This window comes from Chrysemys picta, chromosome 2 (assembly GCF_011386835.1).
Source record: "Chrysemys picta bellii isolate R12L10 chromosome 2, ASM1138683v2, whole genome shotgun sequence".
In the NCBI taxonomy this organism is placed as follows: domain Eukaryota; kingdom Metazoa; phylum Chordata; order Testudines; family Emydidae; genus Chrysemys; species Chrysemys picta.
The window spans coordinates 153,399,712-153,419,193 of NC_088792.1; the positions used below are offsets into that span (position 1 = coordinate 153,399,712).

At 42.7% G+C, this 19,482-nt stretch overlaps 1 protein-coding gene across 2 annotated transcripts in view; it reads right to left on the reverse strand.

The window, feature by feature from the left end:
• The window catches only part of ANTXR1 (ANTXR cell adhesion molecule 1), a 186,540-nt gene that overhangs the window by 156,422 nt on the left and 10,636 nt on the right, over positions 1-19,482 (reverse strand). For both annotated transcript variants that reach the window (XM_005285200.5, XM_005285198.5), the window contains exons 2-7: positions 13,807-13,878; positions 12,745-12,816; positions 6,667-6,748; positions 4,912-4,945; positions 2,857-2,936; positions 1,508-1,576 (exon numbers count right to left, since the gene is read on the reverse strand). In XM_005285200.5, coding sequence (XP_005285257.1) covers positions 1,508-1,576; positions 2,857-2,936; positions 4,912-4,945; positions 6,667-6,748; positions 12,745-12,816; positions 13,807-13,878 — 409 coding nt within the window. The remainder of the gene's footprint in view (positions 1-1,507; positions 1,577-2,856; positions 2,937-4,911; positions 4,946-6,666; positions 6,749-12,744; positions 12,817-13,806; positions 13,879-19,482) is intronic.

Consider the following 19,482-nt stretch of genomic DNA (forward strand, 5'->3'; position numbering starts at 1 on the left):
CCCGTCGTCCCTGTCGATCAGTTCGATGTATAATCAGAATTAAAATAAACATTTATAGACGACTCTTAAAACAAACAAACATACCCTCCAGGTTTGTGCCCATAGGGAACATCCCAGGCTCTTGGCTCCCCTCTACTATGAAGCAAGGTAATTAAGTTGCTTAGAGATCATAAACCAAGATATAGCAGTTACAGTCAATGGGTGGATTTATAGTTTCCTGAATTCATTCTCTATGGTCTTTCTGCTGGAAGCTTTTGGGGTTTCGAATAACAGTGGGGCTTTATCATTGAACTTGAGTTAACATCTCTAATGCCTTGATGACTTCAGGCTGTGCCCGTCTCGATGGCCAGTCCTTTCTCCTCCCTTTGCATATGGCTTGTCTATATTGGAGATTTTTGCACCGATGGTAAATGCACCAGTGCAAACCTCTATTATAGACGTGCTTCACCAGTGTAAAAAGTGTCATGTAGCACTGCAGGTCTACCCTGGTTACAAACCAGGGAAAGCTGCAAGCTATCTGCACTAGCAGTCTGCCGTGGGGCAGTTACCATGCCACAACTGCACAGTAGACAAGACCATAGAGAGGGAGTCTAATTTCTCACCACCTCCACAAATACTCTTATTTTCTTGCCTCATCTTACATTAGGGATGGGATCTGAACCACAACCCTGCACCCAAACACAACCACAACCACATTTTGAAGTTCGGATCTCAATCTTCATTGCAGACCAGGCCCATCTTTGGATCTTGCTGGCTGTTTTTAGAGCTATGCAATACTCAGTGATTTTGGTTCACAAGAGTTAGTAGAAAGCTTTTCTTTGTGTTTCTTTTGGGCAGGGGTGACATGGGGTTTAAGCTGCCTTGAGGGGAACCCATTTGAGGTTCAAACGAAACGCCGAAGACTCAGACTTGAAACCAGTAATAACCAGCGAGTTTTTCCTTGCTTACATCAAAACAATGAAACCCCCACTTGTCCCACATTAACTCAATCTTGGTCCCAAGTTAATTGGAAACCATCAGGCTCTTCACTGTACCTTCCAACAAGCTCAGCCCGGGTCTGTAGCTAAATCCACAATGAGATGAGTTTGATAAGTTTCTCTTTTTTCATTAACGAGATTCATTTTTATTATTCGGGGAGAAAGAGCACTGGGTATTTTGGACTGGGGACTATGGCAAGTCCTAAAGGAAGCAGAACTCTAGAAAGATTTATAATAATTAGGGGGAGTCAAGGTTATCAGAGTTTAACAGATGCTAATAATTCAATTGAGATCTCAGAAGGGATATGTATGGGCCAGATCCTTAGCTGGTGTAAATAGGAATTGTTCCATTGACTATGGAGTTACATCACTTAATGCTAGCTGAAGGTCTGGCTCTTGTATGGACATGAGCAGCACCTGAAATTGCCCCAGCTAGGCGCAAATGAAAAGTCCACTCATAGCTGCTGTATGTGAACTGACAGTATATAGTCCACCTTTGCCAGAATTCCAAACAAAAACGACTCATTTACCTGTGTTTCATTGAAATCTTTCACCCCAACACAGTACACTGTGGCTCCCAGGTCACGAGATCGATTAGCCTGGAACCAGAATGCAAAACTTGTAAATAAACAGGTACATGTTACAGATGCAGATTTCTGTACATTTGTAATTGTATTTTTAATATCTCCGTCCTGCTGTCATTCTATGAGTGGAACTCGCCTCAGAATCAAGGACTGGGGGCATGATAAGGGATAGAATTAAAAGTCTTAGGGCCAAATTCTTCTCTCAGATCTGGATAGCAGATCTTGACTCTAACATTCTGCTCTCCTGCAGATGCAGAAGTCTGTCTATTCCTATAGTAGCTACTTGCATGGTAAACAAAAACATTTATCCATTCTTTTACCAAACAAATCCAATTTCTAGCCATTCCAACTTAGCAACATTTGCCCATTGAAAGTGTGCAGTATAAAACAAATGAAACAGATTCAGCCCTCAAAGTTTATATAATTTCTAAGGACAGTGGAAGCCCTGAAAAAAAATGGTATGTATTGCTTCTGGGATCTATGATAACCATGGTATCGCCTCATACTTAGTGTAGGAGGCATTTCAGTACAATAGCTATTTGCAGAGCTATGGCACTTAGTTATTTACAATATCATTAAAAGGGGAGGTGGAGAATTTGCACAAAAAAATTCTTCTCCTTTCAATTTTCTTTTTAAACAATTTATTTATAAGTATTCTGGTATTCAAAGTCCATTAGGAAAACACTTCTCTTGCAAGGCCTTGTTAATGAATTGGTGACTTTCAGGGCCAGCTCTTCAAAAGAGCGCAGGGCCAGATTTTCATGTATGGAGCATCCAGAATTGGGGTCAAAGTTTCCAAAAGAGCCCAGCAGCACTCAGCAGCTCTCACTGTGACACTTACAGACATATTTTCAGAAGCAATCAGCACTCAAAGTGCTTTTTTTAAAACTTGAGCAGAAATCTTGTGGTCTGAAAGCCTTGCAGAAATCTTGCTTCTATTAGTATTTATCCCTACAAACACATGCTTCCTTAGCATACATATCTTGTTTTGGCAGAAATGACAGAAACTCTGGTACTGCGGTCTCAAGAACATGGACCATAAGGGTATGTCTACACTGCAATCACAGGGTACATGTAGATATATCCAGGGTAGCTTTAATCTAGCTAGTTCAGATATCGCTAGCAGTGAAGCTGTAGCATCACAGACTTCGACACAAGCTGTACAAGCCCACCCAGAACCCTCGGTAATTACTCATATGGTTAGCCTATTCTACTACAGCTTCTCCTCTCCAGTACACAAGCTAGCTAGATTAAAACCCTGCAATTGCATTATAGCCAGGCCCTGAATCTCTTACCTCACGCTCAGCGTAAAAGAAGAGGTCTTCGTGGAGTTCGCCATCCGTCAGTGCAATGATGACACTAGCAGTTCTGTAGCCTACATAAATTAAACAAAGCATCTTTCACAAGGACTAAATTGGTGTGCCAAACACCTAGCCAGTGAGCCGGTAGTGGGCTGATAGGGTCAGAAGTGATATATTCCAAACTTTATATCCTTCACCTCTGTTTAACACCCTACATTAACAAGGCCCCAAGTTTCAATGGAAATTTTTGACCACTTTTAATAAAGCACCTCCAGGATTGGCCTGGAGTCTCCCAGAATCGGCATCGATCTCCTGGTGACTACTGAAAACAATCCGGAAGATTTTAGTAGGATATTTTAAGAAAATGACATTACGTCATGTTGGGGGGAAAAATCTCCCAGAATAGCTTCAGTCAGAGTTGGTAACCCTACTACTGTATTTATCAGACTTCTGGGCATTTATATTGTGCTCCTCCAAAAGATGTCTGAATCACTCTAAACTGAGAGCCTAGTAAACAAATATTTTAATATTTCAAACAGATTTGACTGATTGCACGGCAGCCATTTACAAATTTCTTGAAGACATTTCCAGTTATTTCCTGCCTTTATGCATGCTATCTATCCATTCTCTAAACCCACAGAGATTTTCAGTTTATAGTTATGTCTTCTATGGCTAAATTGGAATTTAATGAGACTTTGGTAGGAAAATTATTAAAAAGCTTAATTCCTCTTCATCCTTTCAATCATATATACTGACAATGGAGTTGTAACAAGAAGACTGTAATCTTCTTTTATAATATTGATTGTAGCCCAGGCTTGTATGGGCTTCTTTCTGTGTAAATTTACAGCAGCACTGAATGGAATTAATTTGGGTTTCTGGCAACAGACACTTGGTATAAATCCAAAACAGCTGTGCAGTTATGCATTACACGTGAACATTGATACTTCACTTTAGTAAAAGCTAAATATAATGTGAAGGTTGTTTCTGAAAAAGTGAAAATCTGGCTAATTAATTTTAAATGTCCTAAATCATCAGGAGGATTTTCATGTAGTTATGAACAGATGGGCATTTGTCTGTGCTGATGAAGAGGAAAAAAAACAACTTTTGCTGGAACGATCTGGTTTGGGTCCATTTGCTTTTGCAGACAGGCACAAACTTTCCTTCTGTTTCTGTGACCAGACTATCACACAGCCTGTGCCACGGTTCCTGACCTTGGGGAGTTATAAATATGGAAGGAGGAGCCTGTACTCATGGGACACTGAATGTCCTTATAGAAATGAATGAGAGTGTTATATGGTAAGACTGTGAATTTCAAAGGCACCTACAGGAAATCAAGTACTCAACTCCTGCTGAAAGTCAATGGGATTTAGGCACCTATCTCGATTAGACTCCTTCGAAAATCCCAGCCTAGACTAATAAAAAGGTTCTCTCACACAATCATGCAACAATAAAAGAGCAATGACTTGATGAAAAACAATGGAAAGCACAATGAGTACAAAGAAAACATAATGCCTGGCCTTGTGAAAATACAAAATGCATAGGCCAATATTTACAGAATTGTGTGTCTGATTCTCCACTGGTTTGCACATTGCATTGTCATTTGTACCTCTGCAGTGTGAGAGTATGTGTGTGAGAGAGAAAAACATTACCAAACCGGAATGGTATAATTTCATATATAGATATTATATATATGGGGAAGGGGGGAGTTAATGGGGCTGAGCTTTCCAGACAGAGTCTAAGACTGGCACGGTGAAGTTTTGTTGTTATGCACTGCCATATGGAACCGGACACTGAATCAAGCACTTTAACCACTGAGGGATCACTAAACATCACAACACCAATCTGCCTCTTTACACAACTGGCCCTCAGTCCTCAATATGAAATGTATTCAAAGTCCTTTATTGCTCTTCAGGGGAAACTGCATTGAATAACATTGAATTCCTGCAAAAAGCAACAGTCACACCCTTGTCCTGTAGTAAGTTTACACTCCAGGACTGAAGTCAATCACACAGACAAAAAGCGAGAGGAACGGGGAAAACACACTCTTACCTTGCACATTTTCATAGTAAATCTGTTCACTTGCCTGAAATTAAATCCAAACAGCAGCATTAGCAATAACTGAATAATACTTAGTGATTGCTCCTAATTGACCTGCTAGCAACTTGGAAGTGGCAGCAATGATTCCAAATTTGTTAATCTCTAAGGTGCCACAAGTACTCCTGTTCTTTTTGCAAATATGGAGACTGCATTTTATCACAGGCGACATTCATTCTGAAATTAATGTCCCCTTTACATTCTGTAACCCCATGCAAAAAACTTTTGCACAATTTTGTTTTCAATTTTACATTTCCCTCTGCTTAGGCTCAGTTCCAAGAGCTGGGGGTTCACATTGCATGTATCCTGACACTGTTTTGTACCTGTGTTCCCTTTGCCAACCCTTGAGATGGACATTATAGCATATCTCATCATTTACTTAGTGTGTCACAGTCAAATTTAGCATCACCATTGACTGTAATGAATTTGGGAGCCCCAGCCTAATGCCTGGGCTAATTTTAGTGTGCTCTTAATATTATTATGTCTATTGCTGTAGCACATAAAAGCCGCAGTCATGGACCAGGGCCCCATTGTGCTAGGTGCTGTACACATAAACAACAAAAAGACAGTCCCTGCCTCCAAAGAGCTAATAGTCTAGGATAAGACAAAAGGTGGAAGGAGACACACAGACAGACGGGGAGTACAAGGATACCATGTGCACCCTACACTCTAATTCAGCTCATCCAAATGGGGTGAGCTAGCAGGAGTTGTGTTAATCTTATCTCAGGTGGAAATTCCTCTGTCTGCATTTTACGCTTTACACATGAACAAGCAGATTTTGCAAGACAGAGGACAAACACTTCTGTGTGTATCAGAGATTGGAATTAAGAGATGGATCTGCATCTGGGCTTTGAACTCCTCTTTGGAGCTAGGATTCTGGTTGCTGAATTTGGATCTGGCTTTGGATTTTGAGCACCCCTGCAAGGTTTGGGAGTGTTTGGGTCTGGGAGTTTTGTTCAGGCTCATTTCTGGCTAGAACCAAATCTTGGCTAGCTCTCCTTGCAGCCTGGAATGCACTGTAATTTTCCCATGTGCTGGACTACAGGAATGCAATTCATCTTCATCGGGGGGCATAATTGCTTTCAAAAACCTCTAAAATGTTTAGTGAAGGTGGGAGACAGAAATAAAGAAATTCTGTGCGGTTTGCATGCAAATGTTTGAGCTAATAAAGTCTGCAGCAGGGCAAGGCAAGAGGGAGAGGAGACTACAAGGTGGGGTGGCTTATCCACTCCATGGAACAGGCTGTGAGGCCAGCCCTCAAACCTAGCCGATGACCTGCAGGATCCACTCAAGGCCAAGGTCATCCACCCGAAGCTGTGGTCTCCTGCAGCTTGCCCCCCTTTAGCAGCACAGCTCCAAATGGAGCTCCGTGGACAGGGTGCAGCTGTCCTGTGCCCTCGATTGCTCTCCTGAAGAGGGAACACCCAGCACCGAAGACAGGGACACAGGAAGATACTATAGCCTGAGGAGATAATATTCCAGCCTAAAATCAGCAGGGTGAATGATGTACACCCCTCCCCACGCAGCCCAGTTCCTCAATCTTTCTGCCTTCAGGATCCCATCCGTTAAGACATGGATAATACCACTTACCTCCTGGGGGGGGGGGGGGGGGCGTTCTATGGCTTCATGAATTAATTAGTGTTTGCAAAGCACTCTGAGTCCCCCCTGCCGAAAGACATTGTAGAAGCACTTTAAGATTCGTTTATTCACCCTTTCAAATCCTTCGTGCATGTAAGTGTCGCCTCCTGGCAGAACTTTCTGCAGCTCTTCTAGGCCTTGACGTATCTGATCCCTGAAATATTAAGACAGACGCTCCCTTAGTTTTCATAGACTTTAGACTTTAAGGTCAGAAGGGACCATTATGATCTTCTAGTCTGACCTCCTGCACAATGCAGGCCACAGAATCTCACCCACCCACTCCTGTAACAAACCTCTGACCTACGTCTGAGCTATATGCGGGCAGATGGGTGGAAGGCAATTGGTACATGCATGGAGAAAAGTCAGGCTATGTCTACACCGCTACAGCCTTTGTCAGCAAACTTATGTCACTCAGTGGTGTGAATATTCCACCCCCCCCCCCCGAGGGACATAAGTTACACTGACGTAAGCGCTGGTGTGCACAGAACTATGATGGTGGGAGAGCTTCTCCTGCTGACACAGCTTATGCCGCTTGCGGGGGTAGGTTTTTTTTATGCCGATGGGAGGGCTCTCGTGTAGTGCGTTGTGCATGTAGATTGCAGCACCCACCCACTAACGTCAATAGAGCTTCCGGAGCATGCATCCCACTTCCAACAAGGCACTTAAGGCTGGAATGCTCAAAAGAACCAAAGGGAGCTGAATTTGGGCATCTAAATCCCTGCTTTAAAGGCAGGTATTTGAGAAAGAAAATTGCTATGTTTGGGAATGCTCCTAGTTCCCTCCTCTCGGCCATCTGTCTGTGCTACTGTAAATAACAAGAAACATTTTATTCCATTGGCTACATAATGGCAGGTCAGGCAATGAAGTACAAACTTTGGCCACAGTCTTGGTAACCTAAGAATTAAAGGCTTTTATTTTTAAGCGGTAACAGGGGAACACTTGACTGCCTCTCTCTCTAGGGGTGTGAAAACTAGACCAGAGTCGATATTCATTGCTAGTCTCACAGCCTGGAGAAAGCATCACGACAGAAACATCTCCTGTGATATTCTGGCATATGTATTTCTCCACACTCATACTCCCTTTACAACCCCAGTATATCTTGTGGCTAGACAAGTGGAGCTGCTGACTTACATCTGGCTCTTATTCTTTAGTTGTGCTTGGTGATGACACAAGCTGAATCAAACAGCCAGGAATGTGATATCGATAATATAAGATCATCCGGCAGGCTCCAGTATATTTGGACACGATGCCTTCCACTCCCAGCCAAACCCAGCTTCAAGATTAATGAGCTAATGGAAAAGGCTTTAAGATTCAGGGTGTCCCATTTAATCTTTTGGAAACCCAGGCATAGTGACTGATCAATCAGAAGCTAAGTGGGGTGGGGGGGACGGACATGATTCACTGAGTTGGAGACACCAACGTGTAAGAGCTGAGTACAGTTTAGATGTTTTTATAAAGCCCAGATGAAGTTTTTGTGGTATGCAGGGTATCTCTGAATGAACTAATGCTATCTTCATGGGAATTAGATTAAATCAATTTGTATGCAGGACCACACTAACTCTGCAGGCTTGAATGACAGAGATATTTAGCCACATGGCTCTAAATCTCTTTTGCTGTATGGGTCCAGGATTCTTCCAGGAATGCAAGAACCAAAAATGATTTGGGGATAAAATTTCCATGCTTCCATCTATCTGTACCATTTGAGTCTTCAAATTTGGGCAGCAATTCTCTGAGAAATGAGCTCACTTCTGAAAATTATGGGGTTATTGCTCCCCAGCTGGAAATACAGGCTTTTTCATGAGTTTTAGGATATAGTGAATCACCCAAATAGGATATAGTGCGGCTCTGAATTTCAAAAAACAGACTGTCTCAGGATACTTTGACCCTTCTATTGCTAGATCTTAAAGGAACAAAATATAGAAAAATGAAAAACAAGAATTGAAAAAGTGATCTGTCCTAAATACACTAAAAAATTCATAAGAACCAAAGAATGCTCATGCTGGGTCAAATCAAAGGTCCCTCTAGCCCAGTATCCTGTCTTCTGACAGTGACCAATGCCAGGTGCTTCAGAGGGAATGAACAGAACAGGTAATCATCAAGTGATCCATCCCCTGTCACCCATTCCTGGCTTCTGGCAATTCAGTTTGGCTTTAGATAAATTGGGCCAAATTCATCTCCAATTATTTCAAGGGAGTTAATTCAAGGATGAGCTTGTCTTAACGTTGATAGGCACTTTCAAAATAGGATAGGATGAGATGGAAATTCCAGGATATCAGATCTTATTTTATCTGAACTGGATTCCCCATCCTTTAACAAACAAACAAATTTTCCCAAAGGAAAATTTTCAGAACGATTCAGCTTCTTACAAGCACTAGGTATTCATATGTTTTCATTTTAAAAGGTTCCTTTTTATGGTGATAACATACTCTGGTTAATAAACCCCATGTAATCAAAGCTTCTTTGATTTGTAATATACATGGCACTGTCTGGGTCCGAGTCTGCAATTGGATCTACATGGCTAATCTATGCAGAGCGCCAGCAGGATGGTGAGGGGAATCTGCCCTGGTGGAACGGATTGCAGGACTGGGGGCTGAATGAGTCATTGTCACCTGTGACACTAAAGGCAAAGTTGGATGGGGGATGGAGTGGGGGGAGATTTTCTCAATACAAATTAATAACAAAGTCCAGGGTTACTATGCCGACCAAAACATTTTCTGCATTAATATCGATCAGCAACTTTTCAGTTTGGAATTATGATTTTTAAATTCACATGCTAAGGTTCCTCCCACCTGGCGTGTTCTCTGAGTTCATGCTCCTTGTTAACAGCTCAGCCCTAGAAGAGATCGAGAGCCTCCCAAGAGTGTCCGTCACCTCCAGATGCCCTTGGACACTGGTGAGGCTGAACACTTAGCAGGAAGCTGAGCATGTTCTTTAGAGATGTCCTGAATCAGAGCATCAGCACTTCGCAAATGGGGCTTCAGTGCCCCATTCACTTTTTCTGCTGGGGATCTCACAGGCACTGGCAGCATCCCTTTTCCAAATGGGCTCATCCAAACCATCACCCAAAGATGCTTTTTTACAAATCCAAATAAAAGAAAAGGCCATTGCTAATTACAGCCTTTGCACACAGCTATACATCGGGAAGGCTGATGATACATGCCAACAGACCCTCATTTTACCTGTCAATCCTCCAGCCGAAACAGAAGACTGACACCCACCAGCATGCTGGATTTTAGCTAGTGCCACACTACTGTCCTGCCTGAAATCAACATCATTTCTAGGTCTGTTGGGTAAGTTTATACATTCCCATATGGAAACAAAGGTTTCACGTACATAAGTAGCAGGCCTTCTTATGTATGTGACATGGAGCCTTGCCCATTCTGTAGGGGGATGGGGTTTCGTCTGATAATCGAGTTAAATAAAATTAATTTTCTCATTGTCCTCCATTGTTATTGTAAATGGCAGAGGAGTAGATTTCATGCCCCGACTGGCCAGTTTTAATAGCATTTTTTAGGCTGGTATGCATGTAGACTATACTATAGGAAAGTGGCCAGTTTCCTATTAGTTCATAAACAGGAGCTATGGTGGTATGCAATCTCAGAGAAGTCCAATATGTAAAACATATGCTATTCATACAGCATTCGCATGTGTTACACATTTTTTCTTCCACGTGGCAATGAAGTTAACAGAGGAAACTGTAGTGATTAAAGGGGCCTGATCCAACTTACACTTGAAATCAATGAAAAGACTCCCATTCATTTTCTAAGAGGGAACAATGGGAATACTTTCCAAAAGTGTTATGCTTATAAACTGGCCCGGTCAAAAACCATCCAACCCACCTAGATCCTCTGCTTGCCTGTGTTATAGCTCCTTATTCATTTCAAAGGCTTCTCATTAATCTTAATATCCATCACAAATGCCTCTAAGTAATTATACAGATCAGTCAATTCCAACCTCTCACCCACTTCAAGGCACTTTCCATAATAGTACAGGGACCCCAAACAAAGTGTCTGGAAAGAGGTGAACTGGAGATGAGAAAAATAATGTTTGGAAAAGCACTGGGCTTCTCTGCGCTGGCGGTGAAAGCAACCCCACTCCTCCCCTTCCAGCATGGAGAAAAGGCAAAAAAATCAAAGGACAGGCCTATGATGGGGGAACAACGTCTTGCTCTGATTTCTCTCTTTCTTCCCCTTTCAATATGCTCAAAGTCAAGCAACCAGCATGTGCACTTCAGACAGATCAGAACTGGCACATATTCAGCTGTCCAAATCTGGCACACAGGTGCTTCCTCTGCTATTAGGCAGTTATGAAACCTGCTGTCAGGGTGTTTTGGTTTATGGCAGGGGGAGATAGGTTATTTGGGGGGGAGGGACAGTTCCTTTTTTTGAATGGTGAAGGAACCACCTACAAATGTTTCTCAGGAGACTGACCATAGTTCCCACACTGCACAAACAGAGACACTCTTCTTCTGTCCATTTGCTCTCTCACCCCTAGAGCAGAGGTGAGTAAACTCCATGAAAGGTCCTGAAAAGTGAGAATAAGATCCTGAAGCGGAGGGTTATTCTCTGAAGGTGAGATTTTCAAAGATGCCTGAAGGGATCTGGATTAAAAAATTGTATTAAGATGATGTTAAAAAAAAATAGTGAACAGAGTTTGAGCATAGAAGTTTCTGGTTATCAGGGAATAACATACAGATTATCGAGGGTGCAAAGTTTGAACTACAATGAAAACTGGGCATCCAGATCCCTTAGATAGCTTTGAAAAAATCTCAGCCCAAGTCTTTAGAGTTTACCCTTCCACGGACTAGATCCCACTCCCATCCTGCACTCCCAGTTCTACTCAGAATCCTCTAGAGAAAGCAAGAACCCAATAGAATGCCTGTTGGTGTTCTTGCAGTTACCCACACAAAGAAGATCCTTTTCAAAACAATTGCTCCAAACTTGATCTTTCTGATGTTCCAATTCAACTGCTCTACTGGCCACAGATTGGTATACTGGCTCACTTTATTAAGATAGGGTTATTAAAAATCAGCTACGAGTGCGACAAATTTACACAATGCTTTACAAAACTGGAGTGAGACCTCTTTTCTGCTCTGAAGAATCTGCAGGTTCAGATAGATGGGGAAATCAGGGACAAGACAAAATGTAATACACTTGTGAAGCATCCCCCCTCTAGTAACTGAATACTCTCTAGAAGAGAATAGCCTACTACTGCTGCCAGCTAATGGAGTTACTCCTTTTTGCTCAAGTTGCAGAGGTCTGTGCTTTGGCGCTCAGTGTCCCAGGTGCTGAGAACCCATGGTAGGGATCATTACAAAGGCATGGGAGAACAATTCAGGTAAAGGAAGGCGTAGGGAGGCTTGTCAATGAGGCAACCCAAGTACTGAGTTATCCTAGAAGAAATAGATTTAAGGAGGGGGACTTCACCTAGGTTGCCAAGTAGAGGGGAAACAGTTTCAAGAGCCAGTGGTAACATAACTGATGGTATAAAACTGGGAGTAGGAGCAAGAGAGGAACAACATGGTAGGAACTGGGAACAAGATGGGGAATAGGGGGAAATTCAAGCAGAGGGGTAGATTATGGGGGGACAATACAAGACTCTGAAGAAGAGGACAAAAGAGCATGAATTTGATGCAAGAAGAGAAAGGAAAGGATTCACTGGGACTCAATGGCGGGGGAAGGAGGGGGAATTACTGGCTTCCCCTTCCTCCCCTGTCACCCATCTCCATGGCCCATTTAGCCCTTTGCCTCTGTACTGAAACACTAAACAAAAGCCAGGTTTTGTGACACGAAGGCGAACCACTGGACAAAAAATGAAGGGGGAGAGGGAGTGGAAGAAATTTCCACAGAAAATTTCAAGTATTTGTCAAAACAAACAACTTCGGGTTTCAGCTGAAAATTTTGGGTTTTTCAATTTTCTTTTCTGATGAAAAGAATCAAAAATTTTCAAGGAAAAAAAAACGGTGTTAATTAAAATTTTCGACTGGCTCTTCCTTTAAGAGCCTAACATGCATATCAGATGTTAAATACAGCCAAGTGATTTAAAGTTATCGAGTCATTTGATATGAAGTCAGAATGCACTAGCCAGAAATAGGGAGAAAGTGCAAAAGGAAGGACATTGCTTTGTGCTATTGCCCCAAATTCTTCTTACCTGTCTTCAGTTAACCTCATTAGAGTTGAGCCTCTAGTTGAGAAAACAATGAATGACATCCTCAGCTGGGGACTGGAGACGGAGAATAGACAGAAATGAGAGTGAATGATTTGCAATCCATTTCTCCATTCATTCATCTAGTCAGTATTTCTCCTCTCTCTTGCTTTACCCTTCTGGTTCCTTGCAATGACTCTTCCTTGTACCACTGCTCCCCTCCAACCCTTTCTCTGTCTTGTCTTCTTGTAAGATCTTTAGGGCAGGGACTCTCTCTCACTAGATGTATGTACAGCACCTAGCACCTAGCACAATGGGGGTGCGATCTTGATTGGGCCTGTGACTGCTACCATAATAATAATGTAATCATAAGAAGATGGAGGCCTAAATAGAGCCGGCTGGAATCAGCAGATGGGAGCCTTATGAAGTCTCATTCCTCCTTGCAAAACCATGCAAATTCCTAAGCAGTTCCCTCTAGAAGTGAATGCCATTCCTGTTTGCATAATTTCCACAATGAGGTTATGCCACAGAAGCAAGTTTGTACACTTCAGTGTCCCCTTACCACTATGTGGAGGTGCGAGGAGACTAGCCTGTGTCTTTTCACTTCTCACATTGGACTCACAACCCACAGGCTCGCCCAACAGCTACTCAAACATTCAAGTGGTTTGGAAAGACATTGCTCCTGATCGCTTCCTGCAGAGGCAAACTCCACTCCCCCTCTTCCACCACATGGCAGCTGAGAGCCTTAGAGGTATCTTTACCCTCCCCATGGTACTTCCACAGGATGGTATAATCTGACCCATAGAAATTAGAGATAGAAATGATTTATTTGCTCATCTTCAGGGGCTCAGTGCATTTGCGACAATCGCTGCTTACCTCTGGAGTACTACCATTAAAATCAATGGGGCAACTTGCATAAAAAACGTGAACAGGACTCAATCCCTTAAAAAGTCCTAGGGTCTGACTGTCGGCTGATATGAATCAGCATATGCACCACATGGGATCTGACTCCGAGTTCGCAGCTCACATCACCCAGTTGGGTTTATCTGCAAAACCAGCATTTCTTACCTTATGAACTTGTGGGCAAGATGTTCTACGAAAAAATAGATTTCATTCCAGTGGTGCAGGACGCTTCCTGATCTGGGAAAACAATCATTGCAGGAAATATTAGCTTAATTTCATATAGTTAGGCCACTGCTTTATTATTTCCCAGCCTAATGTATTGTTATACATCTGTTCATCTCATCATTTCTTTTACAACTAAAACTACACCTAAACTTCTACAACTAAAACTCCTTTTTGTGTTTCCTTAAAGTGGGGTTAGGGAGTGGGGGGTGGAAATCACATCATATCTCAGACACAGCTTTGAAATGCAAAGCATATAATTTATACTTAAGTTGAGCATTTGAGGCTGCTTCTTGACAAGAATATATGGCAGCTCCGTTAGACCTTTAACTTGGCAGTAAGCAAATAACCCAGGGTTAGCGCTGATCTATGTCACTGTCAAGTATTTTGGGTGGATTCCACTGGCTTACTCACCGTGTCATTGTGCCTAGTTATCAGCTTGAGTGCATTTGGGGAACATAATGCATTTGGAAGGAAGGAAAGATTCCTAAATCTAAACCACTGTTTCCATTGTGCTGGTGACAATGAGAGGTAAAATATCTTAGACCTATAATTCAGCCATAACTGGTGTATTCTCTAGTAAAAGACTGCAATACGCTGCTGGGATACTCAGCGCTGTGGGCCACAGAGTTACCTATCCACCTCAGCAAGAGTGAGTTTTGCTGGAGATTAGACTGTCTGTCAGCTCCCTGCCACACCAGTCTGTCTTCTTCACCAGAAGACTCCTCAAGGCTCTCCCGGCCTAAACCTTACCAAGCAGGTGGCAATCAGTGAATGCCAGCACCCGAGCTCCTCAGAGATTTTTTTTTGCAATGCACAGCCCCTGCTGCTGTACATTGACAGAAGACAAGTGCTCTGTTAAAGAGCCTGTACATCACAGCTTCTTAATTTAACAGGGTAAATAACCCTTCCCTTCAAGCACAGCAAGGAATTAGTTTATAGTAAAAGTAAATCGAGTTTATTAACAAAAGGGCATGGATTAAGTGATACCAAGTAAAAGAGATAAAGGTAGAGATGGCTCCAAACAAATAAAAATGAAAACATGCATCCAGAAGTCTAAAACTTAAACTAGCAAGATACAGTTTTTGTTCAAGATGGTCCCTCTCACACAGTCTCCTTTCCAGCTTTTTTACTGGCCAGGACCCACCACAGAGATCGAATCACTTGGTTTCTTTGTCTCCTAAGATGAAGGATAAAGATGGAGTCTCTCTTTGCTCCTTATAGTCCCAAAGAGATTGCCTTTTTCTTACAAGTCAAGAAGGCCTCCCGGGGATTCAGTCTTTTGTCTCTCTCTGGGGTACAGGAGCCATGTTAATTCTCTGTCTCTCGAGTTCAGGAGCAGGATAACCCCCAGTGGTTTAGTTCGATAGCTTCGGTTACAGCTAACATGTAAACTGAGGTAAAGCCACATTCCTTTATCTAGGACAGACCTGTTTATCACCTTTACCTACACTAGATTGTCTCTTCTTAAATTTGTCCTACTAACATCATGCAGAGGGAATTCACAACTTCACATATAATATTAATACATGCATTTTACAGTGATATTAATAGCCAGTATGTTATTAGCTTTCATATGATACCTCACACGGCCTATTTCATCAAGATATTATTGCAGTAGTGGGTAGGGTGCGAATATAGGGGTACCTAGGGTCACACCGATTGGGCCTTAATCCTGCTCCCAGTGAGTTCACAGGGAGATTTGTCATTGATTTTTATTGGATTGGGACTGAGACAAGATTTTTCCTTTTTACATTGATAAACAGCAAAAAAGCGAGGCTAACTAGACAATCTACGCAGCAAGTCTGCTTATCAGTCTATGCATAGATTTGTGCAATCCTTACTCACACTGGTGAGCACTGACACAAGTACTCTTATTGAGTTTACATTGTTTCAATCCGCTTGGTTGGGTTTTTCTTTATTCTGCTGTTACAGAGTCTTACAACTGAAAGAGCAACAATATTCCTGTTAAAGTCTGAGTTGAATATCATCCAAGAGACAAGAAATGTGGAGGTTTGGGGCTGGGCGTGGATAAGCTTTTGAAAAACATGTAAAAGTATCTAACATTTCTCTGTTATGTCTCCTCTCTGGGAAACCAGACTGAGAGCCATAAATGAAATCATCACAACATGCAGAAGCTGGTGCATACAAGTCCGGCCTGGCTGTTAATGACGTGACATCACTTCCCTGACTAAGTGCAATGCAAAGCCAAGCCACAGTGTATGGATTATTCATAGAATTGTTTCATTTTTGTTCACAGCAACTCAGTAAAAACCTGATTTACTTTCTTGTTCTGAGACCCCGAATCTTAGTTCCGCTACATGGCTTTGTGCGCTCTTCACTTTAGTCAATGACACTGCAGTGCTTTCAGGCTTGCATGTAAATTCATAGTTTCAGATGAAACTTGATCATGGGCCTTCTTTTTGCTCTCAATGAAATCACTGGGTGTTTTCCCATTGACTTCCATGAGATCAGAATTTGGACCCTAATAATAATACCTAGTTCCAATACAGTACTTTTCATTGGTAAATCTCAAAACATTTTACAAAAAGGGGGGTCATTTACAGATGGGGTAACTGAGGCACAGAGAGGCAAAGTGATTTGACCAAGGTCATACAACAGGTCAGTGGCAGAGCCAGGAATTGAACCCAGCTCTCCCAAGTCCCAGTTAGTGCTCTTTCCACTAGGCAACACTCCCTCTCTCTACCAGAATCATCATCTACTGACCATTGTTGCATTGTATTCCTATGTTCCTATTAGAAGCCTCTGAACTAAGCTGGTTTTCACAATTTTTTTTCTTAAACACAGTGAGGCAGCTGCAAATGAGAAACAGCCACAAAGCCCATATGGTATGTAGGTCGTTATATAAAACAGTGCCATTTTCCATGGCTCAGAGAAGTCCTGGGGTTGTTTTTTTTTTTAAAGCACAGCATTAGCCAGAACTGAGTTTAAAACCTAGTTGCTTGTATGCCAGTTGCCAGCAAACTACATTCTCTGTTTAAATGTTTGCCTTTGTGATTGTTGTTCCACTGGACTTGGTTTTAAGTGGTTTTGGAAAAGGCAGTTTTCTCAGTTACGCACTGCTTTTTAATTCTCCACATAAGCTGCAGTTTCAATTTCACCCTCCCCCCATCCCTTTGGAACAAGAATCCAAACATCTAAAATTACAGCTCTTCTTTTTCCATGAAACCTTCCCACACATATATTCACACAGAGGGGAAGAACAGCACAAGGTCCAAGACCGGCAGAGATTTCACATGTGGGTTTAGCAGAGCTTCTTATCCTTCTCTCTATGATGATATTTATAAAAACAACTCACTGGCCCCCTGCAAAAAGGGCCAGATTCTCATCTCAGGTAGGGAGGCGTTAATCCAGACTCAATCCATTGTCTTCAGCAGAGTTACACCACTGTGAGGTCAGAACTGGTTCCCCAAAATTAAATCTTTTGCATATAACTGACTGTATGCCATTGCTTCTAGTACAGGGCTTCTCAATGGGGGTTGCCCCCTGCCCTACTGGGGTAACAAACACATATTAGGGAGTCTAGTTACTGCTGAAAAGGAGAGGGGTCCCTGCTAGATGGGAAAGGGGTGCTCCATGTATGCATGTGGTGTCACTATATGGAAAATGTTGAGAATGCTCATTTTACTCCATGACAAGCACACATCATCCTTCCTATTATACAGTCATTTCTAGTTTCAAAACTCTTCACAAGCTCCAAGTAACTAATTGTCACGACAGCTCTTGTCTAATAGGTAAGGATTGTTATACCCATTTTTACAGAGGTGGGAAAAACATAGAATATCAGGGTTGGAAGGGACCTCAGGAGGTCATCTAGTCCAACCCCCTGCTCAAAGCAGGACCAATCCCCAAATAGATTTTTACCCTAGTTCCCTAAAGGCCCCCCCCGGGATTGAACTCACAACCCTGGGTTTAGCAGGCCAATGCTCAAACCACTGAGCTATCCCTCCAGTTTCTTGGATGTTAAGTGCCTTGCTTGAGGCCTGACAGAGAGAGAGAGAGAGAGAGCGAGCGAGAGCAGGTATTCAAACTGGTACTGAAGACCAGTAGTTGCTGGTTTCCCAACCTGTTCTCAGACATTTGACTTATCAAAAAGTCCATTATCTAATGTTAGTAGCAGATCTCTTACCCTCTCTCTGGGCCCTCATTAACTTACACACACAAAGCCAGTTCATTACACCATGCTAGCAAAATCCAATCAAGAGCTATTATACTATGCATGCACTGAAGAGCTTGTTGATGCTGAATTCACAGCCCCAGACACTAGTACCAAATATTGTAATTCCACCTTCCCGTATATTATCCAGTAACATGGCTTCTGGGACTGTGGGTTACCCACATGACCCAGTGGAACTGTTTGCTATTGGTACGCTCTCTTCAGCCGGGCAAATTGGCATCACAACTGTGTTTACAGATGCAACAGCAGCAGCCTCACCAGTGACGAGATTTTCAGTTCTCCTCCGTGTACATATTGTAATGTTGATTGGTTCTCATTTCTGAGCTGTGGTTAGAGCCGGGGACTCAGAGGCCGGTCTCCCAAGTTCTAGTCCAGGTGCTCAGAACCGAGGCCAGACTGTCAAGGGAGCTCAGCTCCCATCCAAGAAACTAAAAAAAGGTCTGATCTTCCAAAAGCATCCCTCATTGTGGCACTTGCTGCCAGATTGACAACAGAGCTCAGCACCCAAATGTACATCCAAAGGACTGAGCACTTTTGAAAACCTAGCTACTTATTTTGGCGCTTAAATGGCACCTGAGCTCATATGAAACTCTAACCCCTTAAGTTCTCCATGCCTCCATTTAAAATGAAGATGGTGATGATCACAGGGGCATTGCAAACCTTAATTCATTAATACACATAATGCACAGTGGTATCTGCAGATGAAAGGCACTGTGCATAGGCCAAGTATTATTTTGTAATGACAATGAAGCCTCTTTGACTATCCACTTCTCAGGTAATGTCTATATTGCAATTAAAACCCTACAGCTGGCCCATGCCAGCTCACTCGGGTTCGCAGGGCTTGGGCTAGGGGCTGTTTAATTGCAGTGTAGACATTCTGGCTCAGGCTGGATCCCGGGCTATAAGACCCTGTGAGGTGGGAGGGTCCCAGAGCTCGGGCTGAAGCAAATAAACATCCCCATACTCCCAGCCAGCTTGTACGGATCGGCCGTGGGTGTCTAATTGCAAAGTAGACATACCCTCAGTTATTCAGCCACCCCTGCTTTCTGCTCTTCCTCTTCTCAGAGCGTCTTCAACCTGACATTTAGCCATGGCAAGTTCTACCCTAACAGCTGCATCAGACATGGTTTTATTGGGAGCTGTTTACTTGGCACTGTTTGTCGCTTGCTCTTTATCCTCAAAAAACCCAAAAAGGCAGCAAAATCTAGAATTCAAAGGCTCTCTTTTAGACAAAAGGTCAAATCCTTCAATCCCTGCTTGTGACCTCATCTTGCTCACGCTGAAGGCGATACGAGTTTTGCCATTGACTTCAATGGAAGGAGTACCAAGCCCCCTTATTATTATTCATACTCTGCGGGGTTGGGGGAAATCTCACTGAGATCAACGGAAGCTTTGCCTGAGTAAAGACTCTTATATATCCG